The sequence below is a fragment of the Chaetodon trifascialis genome, chromosome 14 (genome assembly GCF_039877785.1).
Source record: "Chaetodon trifascialis isolate fChaTrf1 chromosome 14, fChaTrf1.hap1, whole genome shotgun sequence".
Lineage (NCBI taxonomy): Eukaryota > Metazoa > Chordata > Actinopteri > Chaetodontiformes > Chaetodontidae > Chaetodon > Chaetodon trifascialis.
Genome location: NC_092069.1, coordinates 3432751 through 3451868, shown reverse-complemented (window position 1 = coordinate 3451868; position 19118 = coordinate 3432751). Strand labels below are relative to the sequence as shown.

Genomic DNA, 19118 nt, shown 5'->3' with positions numbered 1-19118 from the left:
GATGTTGATTCCAGAGGCAGTGATACTCTGTAGTGAGTGATGCAAAGACAATGGGCGTTACATTGTGAGTTTGAGATTTATACTACCTTGTGGCTGAGCTGTTTTTGCTTGACAACTCTCTCCATTGCTGTTGTAGCTGAAAGGGAACCTGAATTGCATTTAACTGACTTAAATGACACAGACAGATATTCTAGCTCTACTGTTGCATTTATCCTTTTGTGGTTACCACAGTGTGGCAGACTTGCACACCAACCAGCTTGCTCTGCTAACCTATAGCACAGGTTGAACAGCGAACAGCTAACAATTTGCAGGCACTTGTGAGCTTTGGTTCCACATTATGTACATCAGTCTCCATACCTTGTAGTCTGTGTTGGGCTGCATGCATGGGATTGCATATACCAGGGCTGTTCAGCACAAATACACAAACCGTTACAGCCACATTAGGTCAGTAGGGCAGGCTCTCCTTCAGCTTTTTTCCTAGGCTGTGAAGTGGCTCAGACTCAGGTTATTCTAAATTTCATTTTGACATCTGTACACCAAAAAAACCCAGGTCAGACCATCCAGTAACCCAATATAAGTATGCCTTGTAAAGATGGCTTCCTATCTTTTATTCTTGTCATGTGTTGCCCACTTCAGCCATGCTGTACTTTGTCTTTGACAGGTTCTTATCCACGTCTGTCCCTGAGCTTTAAGCTGAAGAGGAACATTGGCTATTTTATCCTGCAAACCTATATGCCATCCACTCTGATAACCATCCTGTCCTGGGTCTCCTTCTGGATCAACTATGATGCCTCGGCTGCCAGAGTAGCCTTAGGTCAGTGACTTTTAAATTTTTACAGATTGACATTCATGTTTGCTGATATGATGTTTAGTCAAGTCAGTGGCATAGCTCTATATGGCAATGTATGTCTGTTGCTGGTCAGTTGATCCACAACCTCAACAAATATTAGATAGATTGCTGATTCTTTACAGACATTCATAGTTCCCAGGTGATGAATCCAAATAGAAGAAGAAGAAGAAGAAGAAGAAGAAGAAGAAGAAGAAGAAGAAGAAGAAGAAGAAGAAGAAATTTACTTTATTTATCACACACAGTTAGTTGCACACTACATGCACACATGCCATGCTTCCGTGAAATTATTTTCTCCGCCTTTAACCCATCCTTGGTCCGTCCTTCCTCCACGGCAGACCAGGAGCAGTGGGCTCTGTTCGTCACCATTGGTCAGGTGGTGATTGTCTTGCATATTTTTAGTGGGGGATATTTAAGGAGGACACCCCAGGTGAACACGGGGAGAACATGCAAACTCCACACAGAAAGGCCCCTTTTTCCTCAAGCAGCACTGAAGGCATGGTGGAGGACACAGTGGGATTCGAACCGGGACCTTCTAGCTGTGAGGTGACAGTACTACCACTTGTTCCACCGTGCCACCCCAAATAACTTGGTGATGTGTGATTTATCCAATACTTATAACCAAATACTGAAAGTGAAAGTAATGAAAGTAATGACCTTCTCATCAGCCTCAGCTGTACTTTGTCTTTTATGCCTGCCTGTCTACACTGCTAATATGACAAACTAAGATGGTGAACATAGTAAACATTATACCTGCTAACATCAGTATGTTAGCATTGTCATTATTAGCATGTTACCATGCCAATATTTAGCTCAAAAACATTTAGTTCAAAGCACTGCTGGGCCTATTTATTTATTTCCAGTGTAAAACAATGAACTCGGCATTTTAATTTCACAGACTCAGTGTCAGATTCCTGGCCCTATCTGTTCCATCCATCCATCCATCCATTATCTATACCGCCTATCCCTTTCGGGGTTGCGGGGGGCTGGAGCCTATCCCAGCTAGGGCTAGGCAGGGTACACCCTGAACCGGTCGCCAGCCGATTGCAGGGCCCCTATCTGTTCCAGTTTCCCAAATTTTTCATCAGGTGAGCTGGGGACTGAATGACATGAATCAAGGATTTCTCTGTACTTTTCACCCAATGCAGTTTGGGAACAGCATAAATGATCAATCATCTGTGCAGCATATTATGTTCTTATTTGTTATTTTTCATACTGAACTGAAATTCAGTGTATTACCTATGAACACCTATCAACATCCGAAAAGCAAACTCAGACATTGGATTGGAAATCCAATGAACCTTGTGACAATCACTGCCCACAACATCTTCAGACCACCCAGCTAGACCAGCTGATAAAAACCACCCCAGGAAGAGGGGACAGAAATCCACAATAAGAGTTAAACTAACCCTGCTTGGACCGAAGGCTACTCTGCTACGCAGCCTACTCCTGGCTAATGTCTTATTGGAGGAAAATAAATTGGATGAAATAAGCCTCATCCTAACACGCCAGTGGGAAATCGGAGACTTGGCTCAACCACAATATCTTGGATCAAGCTTTTGCACTTGGCGTGGAGACCATGTTTCATGCCAACAGAACGCAAGACTCTGGTAAGATGAGGGGAGATGGACTCTCTTGGCATCAGTGATTCATGGTGCTAAACTGATGTCAGTTCATGAACAATGCTTCCCAGATGTCAAATTTTTTATATGCCGATCATATTATCTGGCCAGAGAATGTGCCGGTGTCACAAGGGGCAACAATACCCTGAACCATGTTAAATGACTTTAAAAGATGGATAGAATGAAGTAGATTACACAGTCTCTAATAACTAACAACGACACAAACCATGCCCATGTCCGTTAGGTTATTACCTCAATACAGATACTAATACAGATGTTTCCGGGACTTGTGCAAATAGTAGCTTACAAGCCTGCTAATAAGAATTGTATCAGAAGAATCAGAAGAATCAGAAAAGCCTTTATTGCCAAGTATGATTTTACACATACGAGGAATTTGCTTTGGTGAAGTTGGTGCATGACACATTTAGTAAAAAAATAAGCTATTAAAGTAGGAAAAAATATAACAATATAAATACATATACACAAGTGTGTTTTGTTTTTGTTTTTCCTTCGAAAACACAGTCTGTTTTTTCAGAAAGAAGTCCAAGCTGAGCGTTAATGTAACAAATAGAGTTATGGCAATGTCAATGTGACAAGATGACGCAGAGATGAAGTGTGAAGAGTGTCGGGGGATTCTGGGCCTTGTTGATAAGACTGACAGCAGACAGGAAAAAACTGTTTTTGTGGCGTGAGGTTTTGGTCCTGGTGGACTGTAGCCTACTGCCAAAGGGGAGTGTCTCAAAGAGTTTATGTCCGGGGTGAGAGGGATCACAATCTTTCCTGCACACCTCAGGGTCCTGAAGATGTACAGGTCCTGAAGAGACGGGAGATTGCAGTCGATCACCTTCTCTGCAGACCGAATGACACGCTGCAGTCTGCCCTTGTCCTCGGCGGTGGCAGCAGCGTACCAGATGGTGATGGAGGAGCTGAGGATGGACTCAATGATGGCTGTGTAGAAGTGCACCATCATTGTCTTTGGCAGATTAAATTTCTTCAGCTGCCGTGGGAAGTAAATCTGCCGTGCTTTCTTGATGAGGGAGCTGATGTTCGCCTTCCACTTGAGGTCCTGGAAGATTATAGTTCCCAGGAAGCAGAAAGACTCCACAGTGTCAGTAATGGAGTCACAGAGGGTGATGGGGGCAGGTGAGGCTGAGATCTTCCTGAAGTCCACAACCATTTTCGCTGTCTTTAGAGTGTTGAGCCCTAGGTTGTTCTGGTTACACCAGGTCACCAAATGGTCAACTTCCCACCTGTAGGCAGACTCGTCGCCATCAGAGATGAGTCCATTGAGGGTGGTGTCGTCTGCAAACTTCAGGAGCTCGACGGACTGGTGACTGGAGATGCAGAAGAGCAGAGGAGAAAGAACGCAGCCCTGGGGGGATCCGGTACTGATGGTCTTTGCATCAGAGATGTGTTTCCCCACCTTCACGCACTGTTTCTGTGAGACAGGAAGTCTGTAATCCACCTGCAGGTGGAGTCAGGCATGCTCAGCTGGGAGAGCTTCTCCTGAAGCAGGGTTGGGATAATGGTATCAAAGGCAGAGCTGAAATCCACAAACAGGATCCTAGTGTAGGTTCCTGCGGAGTCCAGGTGCTGGAGGATGAAGTGGAGGGCCAAGTTGACTGCATCGTCTACAGACCTGTTGGCTCTGTAGGCAAACTGCAGGGGGTCCAGGAGAGGGTCTGTGATGTCTTTGAGGTGTGAGAGCACAAGGCGCTCAAAGGACTTCATGACTACAGAGGTCAGGGCGACGGGTCTGAAGTTGTTAAGTCCTGTGGTCCTTGGTTTCTTGGGAACTGAGATGATGGTTGAAGACTTGAAGCAGACTGGCACGTGACATGTCTCTAGTGAGGTGTTAACAATGTCTGTGAACACTGGAGACAGCTGATCAGTGCAGTGTTTCAAGGCAGATGGGGAGACAGAATCCGGTCCAGCTGCTTTCCGGGGGTTCTGTCTCCTGAAGAGTTTGTTGACATCCCTCTCATGGATGAAAAGAGTTGTAACTGAGGTAGGTGGTGAGGGGGAGGGGGGGACCTTTAAGGTGGGCATTGGTGGAGGTGACTGGAGCTGGACCTGTTGGGAGGTGTCGTGGGGGATAGTTGCTGGACTGTCCCTTTGTCTTTCAAAGCAGCAGTAGAACTCGTTCAGGTTGTTGGCAAGGTGTCGATGCGTCATTGATGGAGTGGGAGGCTTTAGGCTTGTAGTTGGTGATCTACCTGAGCCCTTTCCAGACAGATGCAGAGTCGTTAAGTGAGAAGTGGTGTTGGAGCTTCTCAGAGTACAGTCACTTAGCCTCTTTCATTGCCTTGTTAACTTGTACTTCGACCTTTTGAATCTGTCTTTGTCCCCACTCCTGAATTCCTCTTCCTTTGCCAACCTTAGCTGTCTGAGTTTGGCTGTGAACCAGGGTTTGTCATTGTTGTAATTCACCCTGGTGCACGGGAATCAGGTGGACCATGACGTGGTCAGAGTGGCCCAGTACAGCACGGGGGATGGCGTGATAAGCATCCCTGACTGTGGTTTAACAGCGATCCAGAATATTCTCCTCTCTGGTTACAGTTAGGGTGTTTGTGGGTGAGGTTACCTTTGTTTAAGTTGCCAAGGACGATAACTAAAGAGTCTGGGTTGGTCTGCTCCACACACAGTATCTGATCTACGAGCATATGCTGTGCGTCTGCTGTGCATGTTGGCCTGCAGCGGGATGTAAACACCGACCAGAATGAATGAAGCAAACTCACGGGGTAAATAAAAAGGCTCACAATTAATGATAAAAGATTCCAGGTCAGGAGAACAGTGCTGCTGGATCACTGTCACGTCATTGCACCAACCACTGTTGATGTATTGTGTTGATATATTGCACCAACCACGCCGACAGATTGTCCGTTCCCGACGATATTCGGAGTGGGCTAACTTCCCCGTAAAACTGGCCGTAAATGGCCGATAATGGAAGATAATGGACATGGAAATCTGAAAATATTTGAGGAAGATGTGGCCATTTGAATGTAGGCAATGTAGACACAATTCTTTTGTTACAAAAAGCCCCTGAATAAAAATGAAAAACAAGAAAGGTAACATACTTCAGAGTTAGAAGGAGCAAATGTAGATACTTTTTTCTAATATTAAATAAAATAAAATAAATTCTGTCACTCGTGATGCAGTGGGATGGATCAGTCTGTTGCTGAATGAGCAGAATGAGTTAAGTCAAATCAACTTTATTGTCAATGCTGCTATATGTACAGGACATTAACAGAGGCCGGCACTTGGTGATCATAAACTCCACAAGGGGTGAACAGTGTCCAGTTTTGTGCGTTCATTGAACAGTAGTTCATGAACTTGTTCATATTTTGGGTGAACCTGAACTGCACGTACTGTATTACTGCCTGATGAACGTAAATGTAAACTCGTTCATTCTGGTGTCTGTGAACGGCACACTCTCTCAGTTTAACTTCGTTCAATCGGGTGCCAGATTTCTATACAGCCAACCTGGCAACACCAGCCACTGGTGTCGCACCGCTGCATGTGTCATCGAAACAAAAACCAGCAGGGAGACGACAAAGCAGCAAGGCGGTGTCGTATGGTCATTTAAACGAGTTTATGACAAGGTCGGTGAGGATGGGAAAAATCTTACATTTTTGTGCAAACTTTGGCTTTCAAAAAGAAAATCCGCACTTCAGTCACATCCATAGCAACCCTGAAACGGCACATTGAACCGAAGCACCCGGTTAGCCTTTCATCACACAGCCCTTCCTTTAATAAAAAGTTTTTTAAAATGGCTCTTACATGTATATTCTATGTTTAAAAAGGCAAAATGAATAATATAGTCTGAAGTGAGTTGCACTAAATAGTCAGATTAGATATATGTCCTACGTTGTCTACAGTTACTAATAGCTTACATATATACGGCCACGGGCGCACACGTTTCCCCATTGACTCTCATAACTTTGACATGCGCAGTTCGTTTCTCTTCAATAAAAGAGATAGGAGACAGCGTCAGGCTGCGCCCCGCTGTCTCCCTCTGATCGCTTTACACACCACCGGCCATGGGGTGGCAGCAGAGAGCGAGCAGTTTGTTCACCTGCAAGCCTGTAATTAAAACCGCCAAGCAAGTGACGTTGAGCACAGTGTCAGAATAATTAGCAAACAAGATCATTAGCTAGTTACAGAGAGAGCCGAAAAAGGAGAGAGAAAATTCAGTGAAGTCACTGAAAACAACACTGTTCGAGAGGAGAACACTGCAGGAGAAACTGAGAGTGAAGGAGCTCGGACCTGACTGGCCGGAGGTCTTAATTAGACAGCAGTCCTATTGATAGTCTTAAATATGAGGATTTGCTGTGTTTTCATTGTCATTTAAGGTTGTTAATATAAATGTTAGCTAACAGAAGCACTTTGGGCTTGTTTGTTGGTTTCATGTGTGTGTTTGCTGTTTTTTGTTTTGTTTTTTGTTTTTTGAGTATGTAAATATAAATATGTTGTTCCAAACAATTAGCTGGACAGAAGAAGCACTTGGTACTCTTGGAAGCTGTGAAAATGAATTGTTTCTCTTTTTACTTTTGAAGTAAAAAAAAATATATTTATACATTCTTGTTTTGTTTAAAGATGGAAAAGGAGATTTTAAGGGTTTGTGTGTTCCAATTATATCTTATCCGGAGCAAAACATATCAAACACTGGGGAGATTTACATTCACTAACTGGTAAGGTTCACCTGCATTTAACTGCAGTGGCAGCTCCTGACAAATTCCTCAGGGGGGGGCAACTGTTGCGATGATGGCTAAGATGACCCGTTCAGTGAGTAAAGTAATGATAAATAAAAGTCAGATAGCTAACTTTACAGTGTTACATTGCATTGTTTCCTGTTCAACCACTAGATGACAACACCAGACATGAATTGTACATGCTGTACAGTATTTTTGTATAGTTATGTCAAGTTAAATGTCTCAAATACAATAAATTAGGTTCCACAATAAAACACTTCCACTGTGGCCATCAACAGATACAATGTCATCTACTAGTTTGCCCATGAAATCACTGTTAGCACAGTCTACAATTTATAGGTACCATGGATGCCATAGCAATAATCAAATTGAATCAAATTATACTATCATCAAAACTGTAATTAATCAAATCTTTCCAGAACATATTCAGTATATACAGTATTTGGCTGGCAATATGCGATCAATACAACTATTTACAATTCAACATTTGGAGAGTACAACATAACACAACTCACCATTTAATAACACACTCACTCATCACTTGTACAGAAATTTTGCTCACCTCCCTTTCAAGCAGGCAAAGTGATCAATTACCCTCTCATTGAAATCAGGCATGTTCCTGACATGTTCTCTCTCCATGGAAAGCATGGCCAATGTTGCAGTTACTAGCCATGTCGATCTTGCAGTCTCCCAAGTCCTGACGCATGCGCGCACTGTCCCTTTTTTCTTTTTTTCTCTCTTTTTTGTCGTGCGCTGTGCGTATCGTTCGAGCACGCATCAGTGCGTATGATGAAATCATGTTGGGGCAAGCCCTCCCGGAGCCCATAGAAATGAATTGAAAAAAAAATCTCAACATGTAAGTCTATGAAAGCGCCTGGGGTGATTTTCAATCTGACTGAAATCGCCCCAAGGGGGCGGGGTTTCTGGTTGGAAAGTGATGTTCAGGCTGCTGATTGGACAATAATATGAAGACTGGACCAGCAAAATAAACTCTTTTCTCTCTCTTTTTTCATGTGGCCTAAGGAGGGCGGTGCACTATCGCCCACTATGGGCCAGCTGCCCCTGGTAAACTGTCTATTTGACTCAGCAGTAGTGCTTACGTGTACCCTAGTAGTGATACATAGTAATAGCACATCAAATGGTTTTAAACATAATATACATTAATTCTTGTGGTCCGGCATTGCCGACTCCGCTTTTTGGTTTGGTGAATTAAGTGCGCCCCCCAAGGCAAAAATTCACCAGCTGCCACTGGTTTCAAGGTATGTTCTAACATTACAGTGTTAAAACTGCTAAAATAATTGCTGTCTGTGGTTCTATATGGGCTGTGGCAATAATTTAGAAAAATAATAGCTCACAGCAACATATGGAAAAAAAGAACTATGAACTAGTTCATTTTTGGAACGGTGAACTTAGTTCAAAATTTTGAATTATGAACTAAAAACTGAAGTAGTTCATGTAGAAAGTGAACTTTCCCAACACTGACAGTGTCTACAAATCACCACAGCGTCTGGACACCAAGCATCACACAGACCCGCTGCGGTATTAGCCACGTGTTAGCTGGTCCAGCTGTTATTAAGCCATGTTTCCGTAAAAAAGAAAACAGCTGATCAGCTGAACTTAGCGTGTGCTGGGTTTAATTTGCAGATTGCTGCGTTGCCGATGTCAAAAAGAGTCCCAGGGCTGTATGTGCGCATTGGGACAAACAAGCGCAACGAAAACATAAAATTACTCGAACACACCGACAAACACAAACATGTAGACCCCAAATTATCGGGACAGAGAGGACCCACTGCGTCCGCACATGCCGCCATCACTACTATTACTCTTCGTTGTATTCTTCATTGTCTTCATCTTCAGCTAAGGTCAACTGTAGATCAGGGATGTTCTCCAGTGTAACGCAGTCGCTCTTATTGATTTCTTCAGTCTCATCTTCTAGTTCGGGTTCAGAATCAGACGCAAGATTGCCATCAGCATAACCAGAAGCTGCATAAGTAGCCATGTGGTTCCCTTTTAACATGCAGCTGATTGGACGAAAAAAGAACGGAAGCACATGAATAGCCGTGAATAGCCAAATAAAGCCAATATGCTAATTTACTGTTGAATCGCCACACCCCCAACTAGGACTGAGAATTTCCTCTAAAACAAGCCAAATTCAAATACAAAGTGTATGGTTTTAAGGCCCCTAATACTGTTATTTGAAACATGGAGTGGCTTCTTCATGATTTCAACTTACATAATCTGCAAAAAAAACAAAAATCACAAATTAAAAAAAAAAAAAAAATTCTTTGTTTACACAACTTGGTTTTCTCGTGGTCACATATGTTAATTGTCCATCCTGACGGTTTTAATGCCTTCATCTGGTGTGGAGCAGGAAGAAAGATTAGCATCTGCAGTGTCCACCCCAGCTCTCCTGAAGGAATTCGAGAGGGAAAGGTTAGATAGAGGCCTCTAGTTCTGCTACAATGATATCATGTTAGTAATGCCAGGGAGCACCATGGTAATGCAGCTCAACGCTGCTTGCCTCCTGCCGTAGAACAGAAAGAAGAAGACACATTACAAACTAGCCACCTATGACCACAGTGTGTGGCTACTACTGGTACACAAAATCATGTCGGAGGATATGACAGACAAGCATGACACACTCTAGCCACAAATGAAAAAAGTTAGCTCACCTTGTGTTAGATCCTGTAAAAAAAGAGCATTGATAAACACCCCAGTCTGCAGGAAATGCTAATCAATAGTACCTGCAAAAAGAGACAGTACCACCAAACTGTTCACCCATCTCTACTTCTATCACCCTGCAGAGAGAGTAAGTAAGATAAGATAAGATATTCCTTTATTAGTTCCACAATGGGAAAATTTCCAGTATTACAGCAGCAAAGTGGACAGCAAAAAATAGAGGGCATCAGTAAAAAGTAGTGCTGTCAATCGATTAAAATATTTAATTGTGATTAATCTCATGAATGTCATAGTAAACTCATAATTAATTGCACATTTTTATCTATTCTAAATGTCCCATTAATTATCATTTTAATACTCTTAACATGGAAAAGTGGATAGGCTTGCTTTGTACAAATGTTTTTTATTGAAAACGTGTAGTGTTTTATTTCACACTAACATTCTCATTTTGAGCAGTCATTCACATTTGAATTAATCAAATCACACAATTTAACACTGTCAATAAACAGATGACAAAAAAATAAATACTTACAAAAAAGCCCCCTCAACAACCCTTTCTAAGGGATCAAAACAGGGTGATCCAAAATAAAGTTACAAAGTGCACATCATTGTAAACTAGGACTCAGCCTATAGTGCAGTTAAACCATGGCTTAAACTTTCCTTTCTTAAATTTCCTTTGAACATAATAGCAGTCAGACTATAATGCTCTTTTATTTATTCACCAGAGGCTTATCAACCCAGCCTCTTATTTCTCTCCAGAAAGAATGAACATTATTTGGCTATGGCTGCAGTAAGCTTGTTCTTAGTTGTGGTATCCATATGCCTCTGTCGGCAGAGAATTTGCATTCGCCGTGTGTTTGGCCATCAAGTGGTATTTCATACTGGATGTGCAACGTTGATAATTCAGTTCACACCAACAATACACTCAGAAAACTTTGGTCTTGTCAGTCAACCCATCTGGCAACTTTTTGAAACTAAACTTTCCATTCAGAATCTTGTTCGCATCCATTTCGGCGTTTCGTGCTTAACATCTGCACAAACCGGTAGCCTACTTTTTTACAGCTAGCGAGCAGGCAAGACCAAACACGTGCATGAGGCGTGCCTATTGTTTTGTTTCCGGTTTACAATCGGATTCTGTAGTTTTTCTAACGTTACTAGCGGTGGCCACAGCTTATATAAAACTACAAGTTCACTCGGTCACAAAGAACGTTAATCTCGCAATAAAAAAATGATGCCGTTAAAATTGATTTGCGTTAACGCGTAAATAACGCAATCTTTTTAACAGCACTAATAAAAACAGAATGTAATCATTTGTAAACTAAATGTGCTTATTTAAATTTTAAGTGTTCCAGAGGCCATGTATTACTATACTTTATACAACTGTGTTTCACAAAGTGGTTAACCTCACTCCATCCTTGTTTGTTGACGACTGAGCCTTTCAGGGATTCCCCTTTCATACCCAGTCATGATATTATTACCTGCTACCAGTGAACCTGTTTACCTGTGTAATCAAATCAAATCAAATCAAATCAAACTTTATTTATATAGCACTTTTCATACATAATAAAATGTAACACAAAGTGCTTCACAGGATTTAAAAACAATAGAAATCAAAATAAAGCAACAATAAAAACCCATCCCTCCCACCCTCCGTATGTACAAGCACCCACCCTCAACTACATGCATACACACACGCACATATGCGCACATACACGCACATACATACACACACACACACACACACACACACACACACACACACACACACATACACATTCTTACTGCAGACGATGGCAGGGGTAACGAGACATGGCACGGCACTAATGACTGAGGAAAAGGCCACCTTTCGGGTCGTCCACACTGAGAGACATCAGGGACTGTGAGCACAGGGGGCACCCGCACCCGGGCCCACCCGAGCCCGACAGACCGGTGGGCCCCACACCAAGGTAGGGAGTCCCCCAACCAGCCGGGCCAAGAGGGCCCAAGGACAGCCCCCCCGCAACAGATCAGACACATCTCTCAGTGTGGAGGACCCGCTGAGGAAACACTGGAATTAAAAAATAAATAAATAAGTTGAAAAAATAAATAAATAAACATTTAAAAGAAGAAAAGTTCATAAGACAATAAGTAGAGTAGATAAGATAGAGTAAAATAATGCAATATATAAAACATGAACATTGAGTGAAATGAGATGAGTAAAGGAATAAAAGGAATAAATAGTAAATAAACTATAAATGAAAGCTATAGATAAACTAGTAATAAACTGAGTAAATGAAATAAATAGTAAATAGTCATATCGTAAGAACATACAACTAAAATATGATAAGATAAGAAGCCTGATTAAAGGAATGAGAAAAATCAGACATATCAATTAAAAGCCTGGTTAAAGAAATGAGTCTTGAGCCTCTTTTTAAAAACATCAACGGTCTCTGCGGCCCTGAGGTTCTCCGGCAGGCTGTTCCACAGTCGGGGGCCATAATGACTAAAAGCCGCCTCCCCGTGTGTTTTAGTTCTTACTTTTGGTATGGTTAAGAGGCCGGAGCCGGAGGACCTCAGGGTCCGCAAGGGTTGATATGGTAAAAGAAGGTCAGATAAATAAGAAGGCCCGAGACCGTTAAGACATTTGAAAACTAATAAAAGAACCTTAAAATCTATCCTGAAACGCACGGGGAGCCAATGCAGCGATTTTAAAACTGGTGTAATGTGCTCCCGCCCTCTGGCCCTCATCAGCACGCGAGCGGCCGAGTTCTGTAGTAGTTGAAAATTTGAAGTACTCTTTTTGGGAAGACCAGAGAGCAGGGCATTACAATAATCTAAGCGACAAGAGATAAAAGCATGCATCAGCACCTCCGTGCTGGCCTGAGAGAGAAACGGGCGGACTCTGGCTATATTCTTAAGATGGTAAAAACCTATCTTTGTTATGTTTTTGATGTGTGGAATAAAAGTAAGCTCAGAGTCAAAAATCACGCCCAGATTTTTTACAGAATGTGTCGGTTTAAGATCTTTTAGTTTTGGTAAAAGTTTCTCTCTCTGGCCTTCAGGACCAATGACTAAGACCTCTATTTTGTCCTGATTGAGCTGAAGGAAATTTTCTGCCATCCATGACTTGATGTCTAAAATACAGTTAAAAAGGGCATCAATAGGCCCTGTGTCATCAGGAGACACGGCAATGTACAGTTGCGTATCATCAGCATAACTATGGAAGCTGATGCCATGCCTCCTGATGACGTCCCCGAGGGGTAGCATGTACAGATTAAAAAGAGTTGGACCTAAAATTGACCCCTGGGGAACCCCACACTTGATCTCATGGGTACCTGAGGAACATGCATCCCAACTTACAAAGAAGTGTCGGTCAGTGAGATATGAGACGAACCAGTTAAAAGCAGTACCGGAGAGGCCGACCAGGTGCCTCAGTCTGTTCAATAAAATGTGATGGTCTACTGTATCGAAGGCGGCAGTTAGATCCAGTAGTACCAAGACTGTGAGCTTGTGTTTATCTAAGTTGCACCTGATATCATTTAAAATCTTTAATAGGGCTGTCTCGGTACTGTGGTTCATCCTAAAACCAGACTGATACCTTTTTAAGATGTTCTTTTTGTTTAAAAAATCATTTACTTGGTTAAAAAACAGTTTTTCTAAAATTTTACTTAAAAAAGGTAAGTTGGATACAGGTCGATAGTTATTAAGAATATTGGGATCTAAATTGCTCTTCTTCAGAAGGGGCTTCACCACCGCCGTTTTAAAGGAGGCGGGGAAGACACCCGTCTGAAGAGAGCAATTCACCATGTATAACAGCTGTTCCTCAAAGAACCCATAGAGCGTTTTAAAAAACGGTGTGGGAATTGGGTCTAAAAGGCAGGTTGTAGGGTTTACCTGGGAGAAAACTCGACCAAGTGTCCTTGCATCAACCAGGGCAAAACTCTCCAGTGTTTCCTCAGGTAAAACCTGTGATCCAGACATATTGGTAGTTAAAACCTGTTGCGATAAAAGACTGGATCTGATGTTATCAATTTTGCGCCTGAAGTGGTCTGCAAAGTCTTCACACAAGGTATTTGTTATTGTCTTATGAGGTCTGTTAAAATTACTGTTTATTAAAAGATCAATTGTGGAGAAGAGAAATTTGGGATTATTTTTATGGTCAGAGATTAGTTTTTTGAAGTGAGAAATTCCTGCCTGTTTAATGGTGTTATTGTAAGTTTTGAGGTGATGACGAAAAATTTCATGGTGGACTGTCAGCTTTGATTTTCTCCATTTCCTCTCAGCACTCCTGCAGTTTCTTTTCAGATGCCTAATATCTTCATTTATCCACGGAGGTGTAGGTTTTTTCTTAATTGTTTTTGTTAAGAGCGGAGCCACTGAGTCCAGCGTTGACTTCAGATTACTGTTAAAATTGTCAACGATAAAATCACAGGGTGCTGGTAAAATCTCTGCAGGAGTGCTCTGTAAAATCTGGATAAAATTTGCAGCCACTTCAGGAGTTAGGTAGCGTTTCCTCACTGTTCTCACTGGTGCCTCCCGCTGAATAAAACTGGCGATGTTAAAAAACACACATGAGTGATCGGACACAGCCAGATCCACAACAGAGGACACCCCCACAGACAGGCCATAAGTTATGATCAGGTCCAGGGTGTGCCCCCTGTTGTGGGTCAGCTGTGTAACGTGCTGTTTAAAATCCATACAGTTTAAGAGGTTTAAAAATTCCCTGGATACTGGGTCCGAGTTGTTGTCAATGTGTAGATTAAAATCACCAGCTATTAAAATCCTGTTGTAGGTGGTATGAATGATTGATAAGAACTCAGAGAATTCACTGATAAAAGAGGATGAATACTGGGGTGGTCTATAGACCGTTATGCAAAGAATAGGAGGACTGCTAAAAACAAAGGCATGGTGCTCAAATGATGTAAAACTGTTAAAAGGAACTGCATTTGCAGACATTGTAGTTCTAGTGATAGATGCAGTGCCGCCTCCCTTTTTGCCCCCCCTAGTAGAGAATAAAAAGTTAAAATTTGGTTGGGAAGCCTCAGTGAGAACAACAGGTGCATCAGTGCCGAGCCATGTCTCTGTAAGGAGAATACCATCTATGTTTTTGTCTAAAATTAAGTCATTTATGATAAAAGATTTGTTTAAAAGAGAGCGCACATTCAGCACAGCCAATTTGATAGCTGTGCTGAATGTGCACTCATCATGGTGTTTTAAAGGAATGTTAAAAACAGTGCTGGGTCTAAAAGCAGTCCTGGGCTTTGAATGTCTGTGTGAAGTGATTGGTGTAATGATGTGAATGTCCTGAGGTTTCGGTGGAGAAGAGGGGGTTACTGCCGGGAAGGTGTGCATGGTGTGGGTGAAACATGTAGTGGGTGAGGGTGAGTGTGGAGCAGATTGCTTGTGTGCATGAGTCATACCAGTTAGTCAGGAGGTGGCTGAAGTGCAGGACCGGACAGTGAGGTCAATGTTGACTGATAAAAGCCGTGAGCCCTCCTGGTTGGGGTGTAGGTTGTCCCGTTTAAAAAGGCAAGGCCTGTTTAAAAACGCTATGAAATTGTCCACATACGGGATGTCTCTCGTCAGGCAGTAACCCTTCAGCCACAGGTGCAGCCGGCTGGTGATGACGTCACCATAACGTGGTGGGGGAAACGGGCCAGAGATAATTAGTCGCTTCCCAGTGTCCAGCAGGCGGTCGATCAGCGACATGAAATCCTTTTTTAGGACCTCCGACTGTTGGTTTCTAAGGTCGTTGATGCCTGCTTCCAAGACCAGTGTGGAGGCTGGGCTGTGTTCCGCACACAGTTGGAGAGCGGCGGATGCAACCTCCGTGACGCGGGCTCCAGGGTGGCAGAAGGTCCGGCCGCCGAGCACCGCCACGTGCCTGACCATGGAGGTCCCCACCACCAGCACCGAGGGGAAGGTGCGCTGCCCCACTGGCTCCCTGGGGGTGCGGCGGTGGCAAGGTGGAACCTGCTGGCGTCGCGACGCGGGTGCTCCGGGCCGAGCCGGAGGGGAGCGGCCATGTTGGACTGGCGGATCCCGGGTCTTGGGCTGGTGAGAGCCACGGCCAGTTGGGTGGACAGGTCCTGGAGGCGAGCTGGGCCAGGCACCGACGGGAGGGAAATCCTGCAGGCTTAGGATGTCGAACCTGTTGTCCAGTGGCAGATCCGGAGGCGGTGGAGGAGGAGATGGCCGAGCTCCAGCGCCCCGGTGCACCACCGACCAGGGCTCCCTCGGCCTGAGTGGGGTTGACCTCACCGGGCCCTTCACCCCGTCCTCCCCGGTGAAGCAGTGCGACTCATCGGGGCGAGGGCAAGAAGTGGAAGGTGCCGATGTTTTAGGCTTGACTCCCTGTCGGTGCCAGCGGGACTCGGCCTGTGCTGGTGCCGGAGTACCGGTGGTGATCGAGCCCGTCCACGGCAGGGTGGTGTTGTTTGTGGCCGCCATGTTCCGGTCACCAGCGCCGGATCGCCTCAGGTAGGCGATATGTTTCGCCTGCGTCGTGGCGACAGTGGAGAAATCCAGGAGGATTTTATCTTTCTCTTTGAGATCGGCCCGCAGACCGGAGATGCTCTCCCTCAGTTTTGAGAGGGTGGGGAGGCAGGACTCGCACACCGCCATCATACCTGAGGCCACTATAGGCTCAGGCAGGTCGAAAAACAGTACCACCACAGGGAGGTGAGTTTCTGTCTTTAGATTGTGGTGCCGGTGTACACTTCATTCAACTCATAAAAGCAGCCACAGAGACTATCTGTGTCAAATAACTCCACTGTAGCTCTTATTTAAGTCCAGAGACCAAATACTGTCGAGCTAAATATCAGTGTACTGTTTCCTTCCTCACTGAGAGAGACGATCAAGCATCAAGTAATGCTCCAAACAGGTGTTTTTGGAGGATTCCATATCTTTCCCAGTCTTTCGTTGTGTCTGCCTCAACTTGAACAATGTTGCTGGCATCAAATTCTGAATGAGCATATGTTTACAAAAATCAATAAATATATTGTCTTTGTATTGTCTTTGACTGAGTATATGTCAAAAAGGATCATCAAATTTCTTTATGGTCTACACAGCGTCCCAACTTTTTTGGAAACAGGGTTGTATATGATGATTGCTTGACAATTGGCGAACAAAAGCCTTGTCTTTTCTGTAGCTATGGTGTTCCCTCAGTATGCAGTCTTGCTGAAAGACATCCTTCTAAATGTCATCTGTTTGTCTGTAGGTATAACCACGGTGCTGACCATGACCACCATCAATACCCACCTTAGGGAGACTCTACCCAAGATCCCCTATGTCAAGGCCATTGATATTTACCTCATGGGTTGTTTTGTCTTCGTCTTTCTGGCCTTGCTGGAGTACGCTTTTGTCAACTACATCTTTTTCGGTCGAGGTCCTCATCTGCAGAAGAAGGTCGCAGAAAAGGCTGCCAAGTCCAACAATGAGAACAAGAGCAGACTGGAAAGCAACAAAGTGCAGGTGCGAAAGGCTCTTTCAGCATTTTCACAGTGTTTTGTTTAATGACACCAAGCCAACATTTGGGGCTGTTGGCCTGATGTCATGTCATTGATTAATATGTAAAGTTAGCTGTTTTGGTCTATTCGTGGGCAAGTTTCATCCATAACAATGTCACCCATGAGTACGAAGAACAACTTATACATTTACATATTAAAATGTGCACAGTAATGCACTTCTTTGCCTCACGCTTGAAAATAGACCACTTTTTTAATATCTGGGATCTATGGCTCTAAGTTCTAAGTGGCTCTCATGACTTTAAGTTCACAGTCATTAAAATTGCACTTCTGCGCTGTTTCTTAGATGCTTCTGCCATTTCTACCAAAAAAAACTCAGTTCCAGCCCTTTGTATGCAAATCAGGCAACTGTGAGAAAAAAACCTGGCAACATAGACATATGTGAAGTTTCATAAATCTGCATATGCATGTTACCTGCTTTGTGTGTACACATTTTTGTACACCTAAATATATATTGAACATACTGAAAATATATACCCCTAGAGTTTTGCCACCTCTTAATAGTTGGCCAAAGGTATTGTGGAATTTCCTACTTCTACTAAAAACATTACATTTTGCAAAAGCAAGATCTCTATTTCACCGAAATAGGATGCCAGCTTTTTGTTAGGGACCCAGCCTTTGACTTTGCTGTCTATTTGAGTTCTGGCTACAAAATGAATTTAACAAAATCTGATAACCTCCTTCTTCAGGTTGATGCTCACGGCAACATTCTCCTAACCAACCTAACCAGCGAGATGAGTGGAGCAGATATGATGGGTGCGCTCAACGACCCTCGGGCTACCATGTTCTCTTACGATAGTGCCAGCATACAGTACCGCAAGCCCATGACCAGCCGAGACCTGTATGGACGACCGGCCATTGACCGACCAATGGGCCACAAGAAGGGCCGCTTGCGGAGGAGGGCCTCGCAGCTCAAAGTCAAGATCCCCGACCTCACGGATGTCAACGCCATAGACAAATGGTCCCGTGTCGTCTTCCCAATCGCGTTCAGCTTCTTCAACCTAGTCTACTGGCTTTATTATGTCCACTAGGGTCGCTGTAGAGAGCCTGTGTGGCTGCAGCAGCGTTCATGATTTGTTAGAAAAGCTACCTAGATCTTGTACAGTAATAAAACAGAGGAGGAACATTCAGTTGGTTTATATTAATCACATTTTGGAATGAGTAGAACTGGATGTCTTTTCAATGTAAATTTTATATATATATATATATATATATATATATATATATATATATATATATATATATATATATATATATATATATATATATATATATATATATATATATATATATATATACACACACACACACACACACACACACACACACACACACACACATTACAAAATATATGTATATATATATAAAACAGAGGTATAATTTATTTATTAAAAATCCTATCACTTTTGCTGTACTCATCCATACAAAATAGATATAGATAAAAATGATATGGAAATAAAGACACAGTTAAGGTATGGTATTGTATGGTATCTGTCCAAACTTACCAAAAAGGTTTTGGTAACTCAAACATTAGGGGCAATGATCTTTCATTTTCTTTTCTTTTTTTTTCATACCTTCTGTTAATTCACTTTTTGCATGTGAATGGAATACAACTTTTATTTGCTTATAAGATCAAAAAAGATAAAAGGAAGCCCAGTGCAAAACAAGTAGATAACTTAAATACTTTATACTTGATCTTGTGATTGAAGCTAATTTAACTGTTTCAAACAGAAAATGTTTGGTTAAATTCCAT

General features: G+C 43.0%; 1 protein-coding gene across 1 annotated transcript in view; it reads left to right on the top strand.

Annotated features, from left to right (window-relative positions):
• Positions 1-18618, top strand: part of gabrb1 (gamma-aminobutyric acid type A receptor subunit beta1) — an 80367-nt gene extending 61749 nt beyond the window's left edge. The window contains exons 7-9 of the mRNA XM_070978871.1: positions 662-814; positions 17059-17312; positions 18055-18618. Of these exons, the coding sequence (XP_070834972.1) occupies positions 662-814; positions 17059-17312; positions 18055-18396 (749 nt within the window). The 3' untranslated portion in view covers positions 18397-18618. The remainder of the gene's footprint in view (positions 1-661; positions 815-17058; positions 17313-18054) is intronic.
• Positions 18619-19118: the final 500 nt, after the last annotated feature.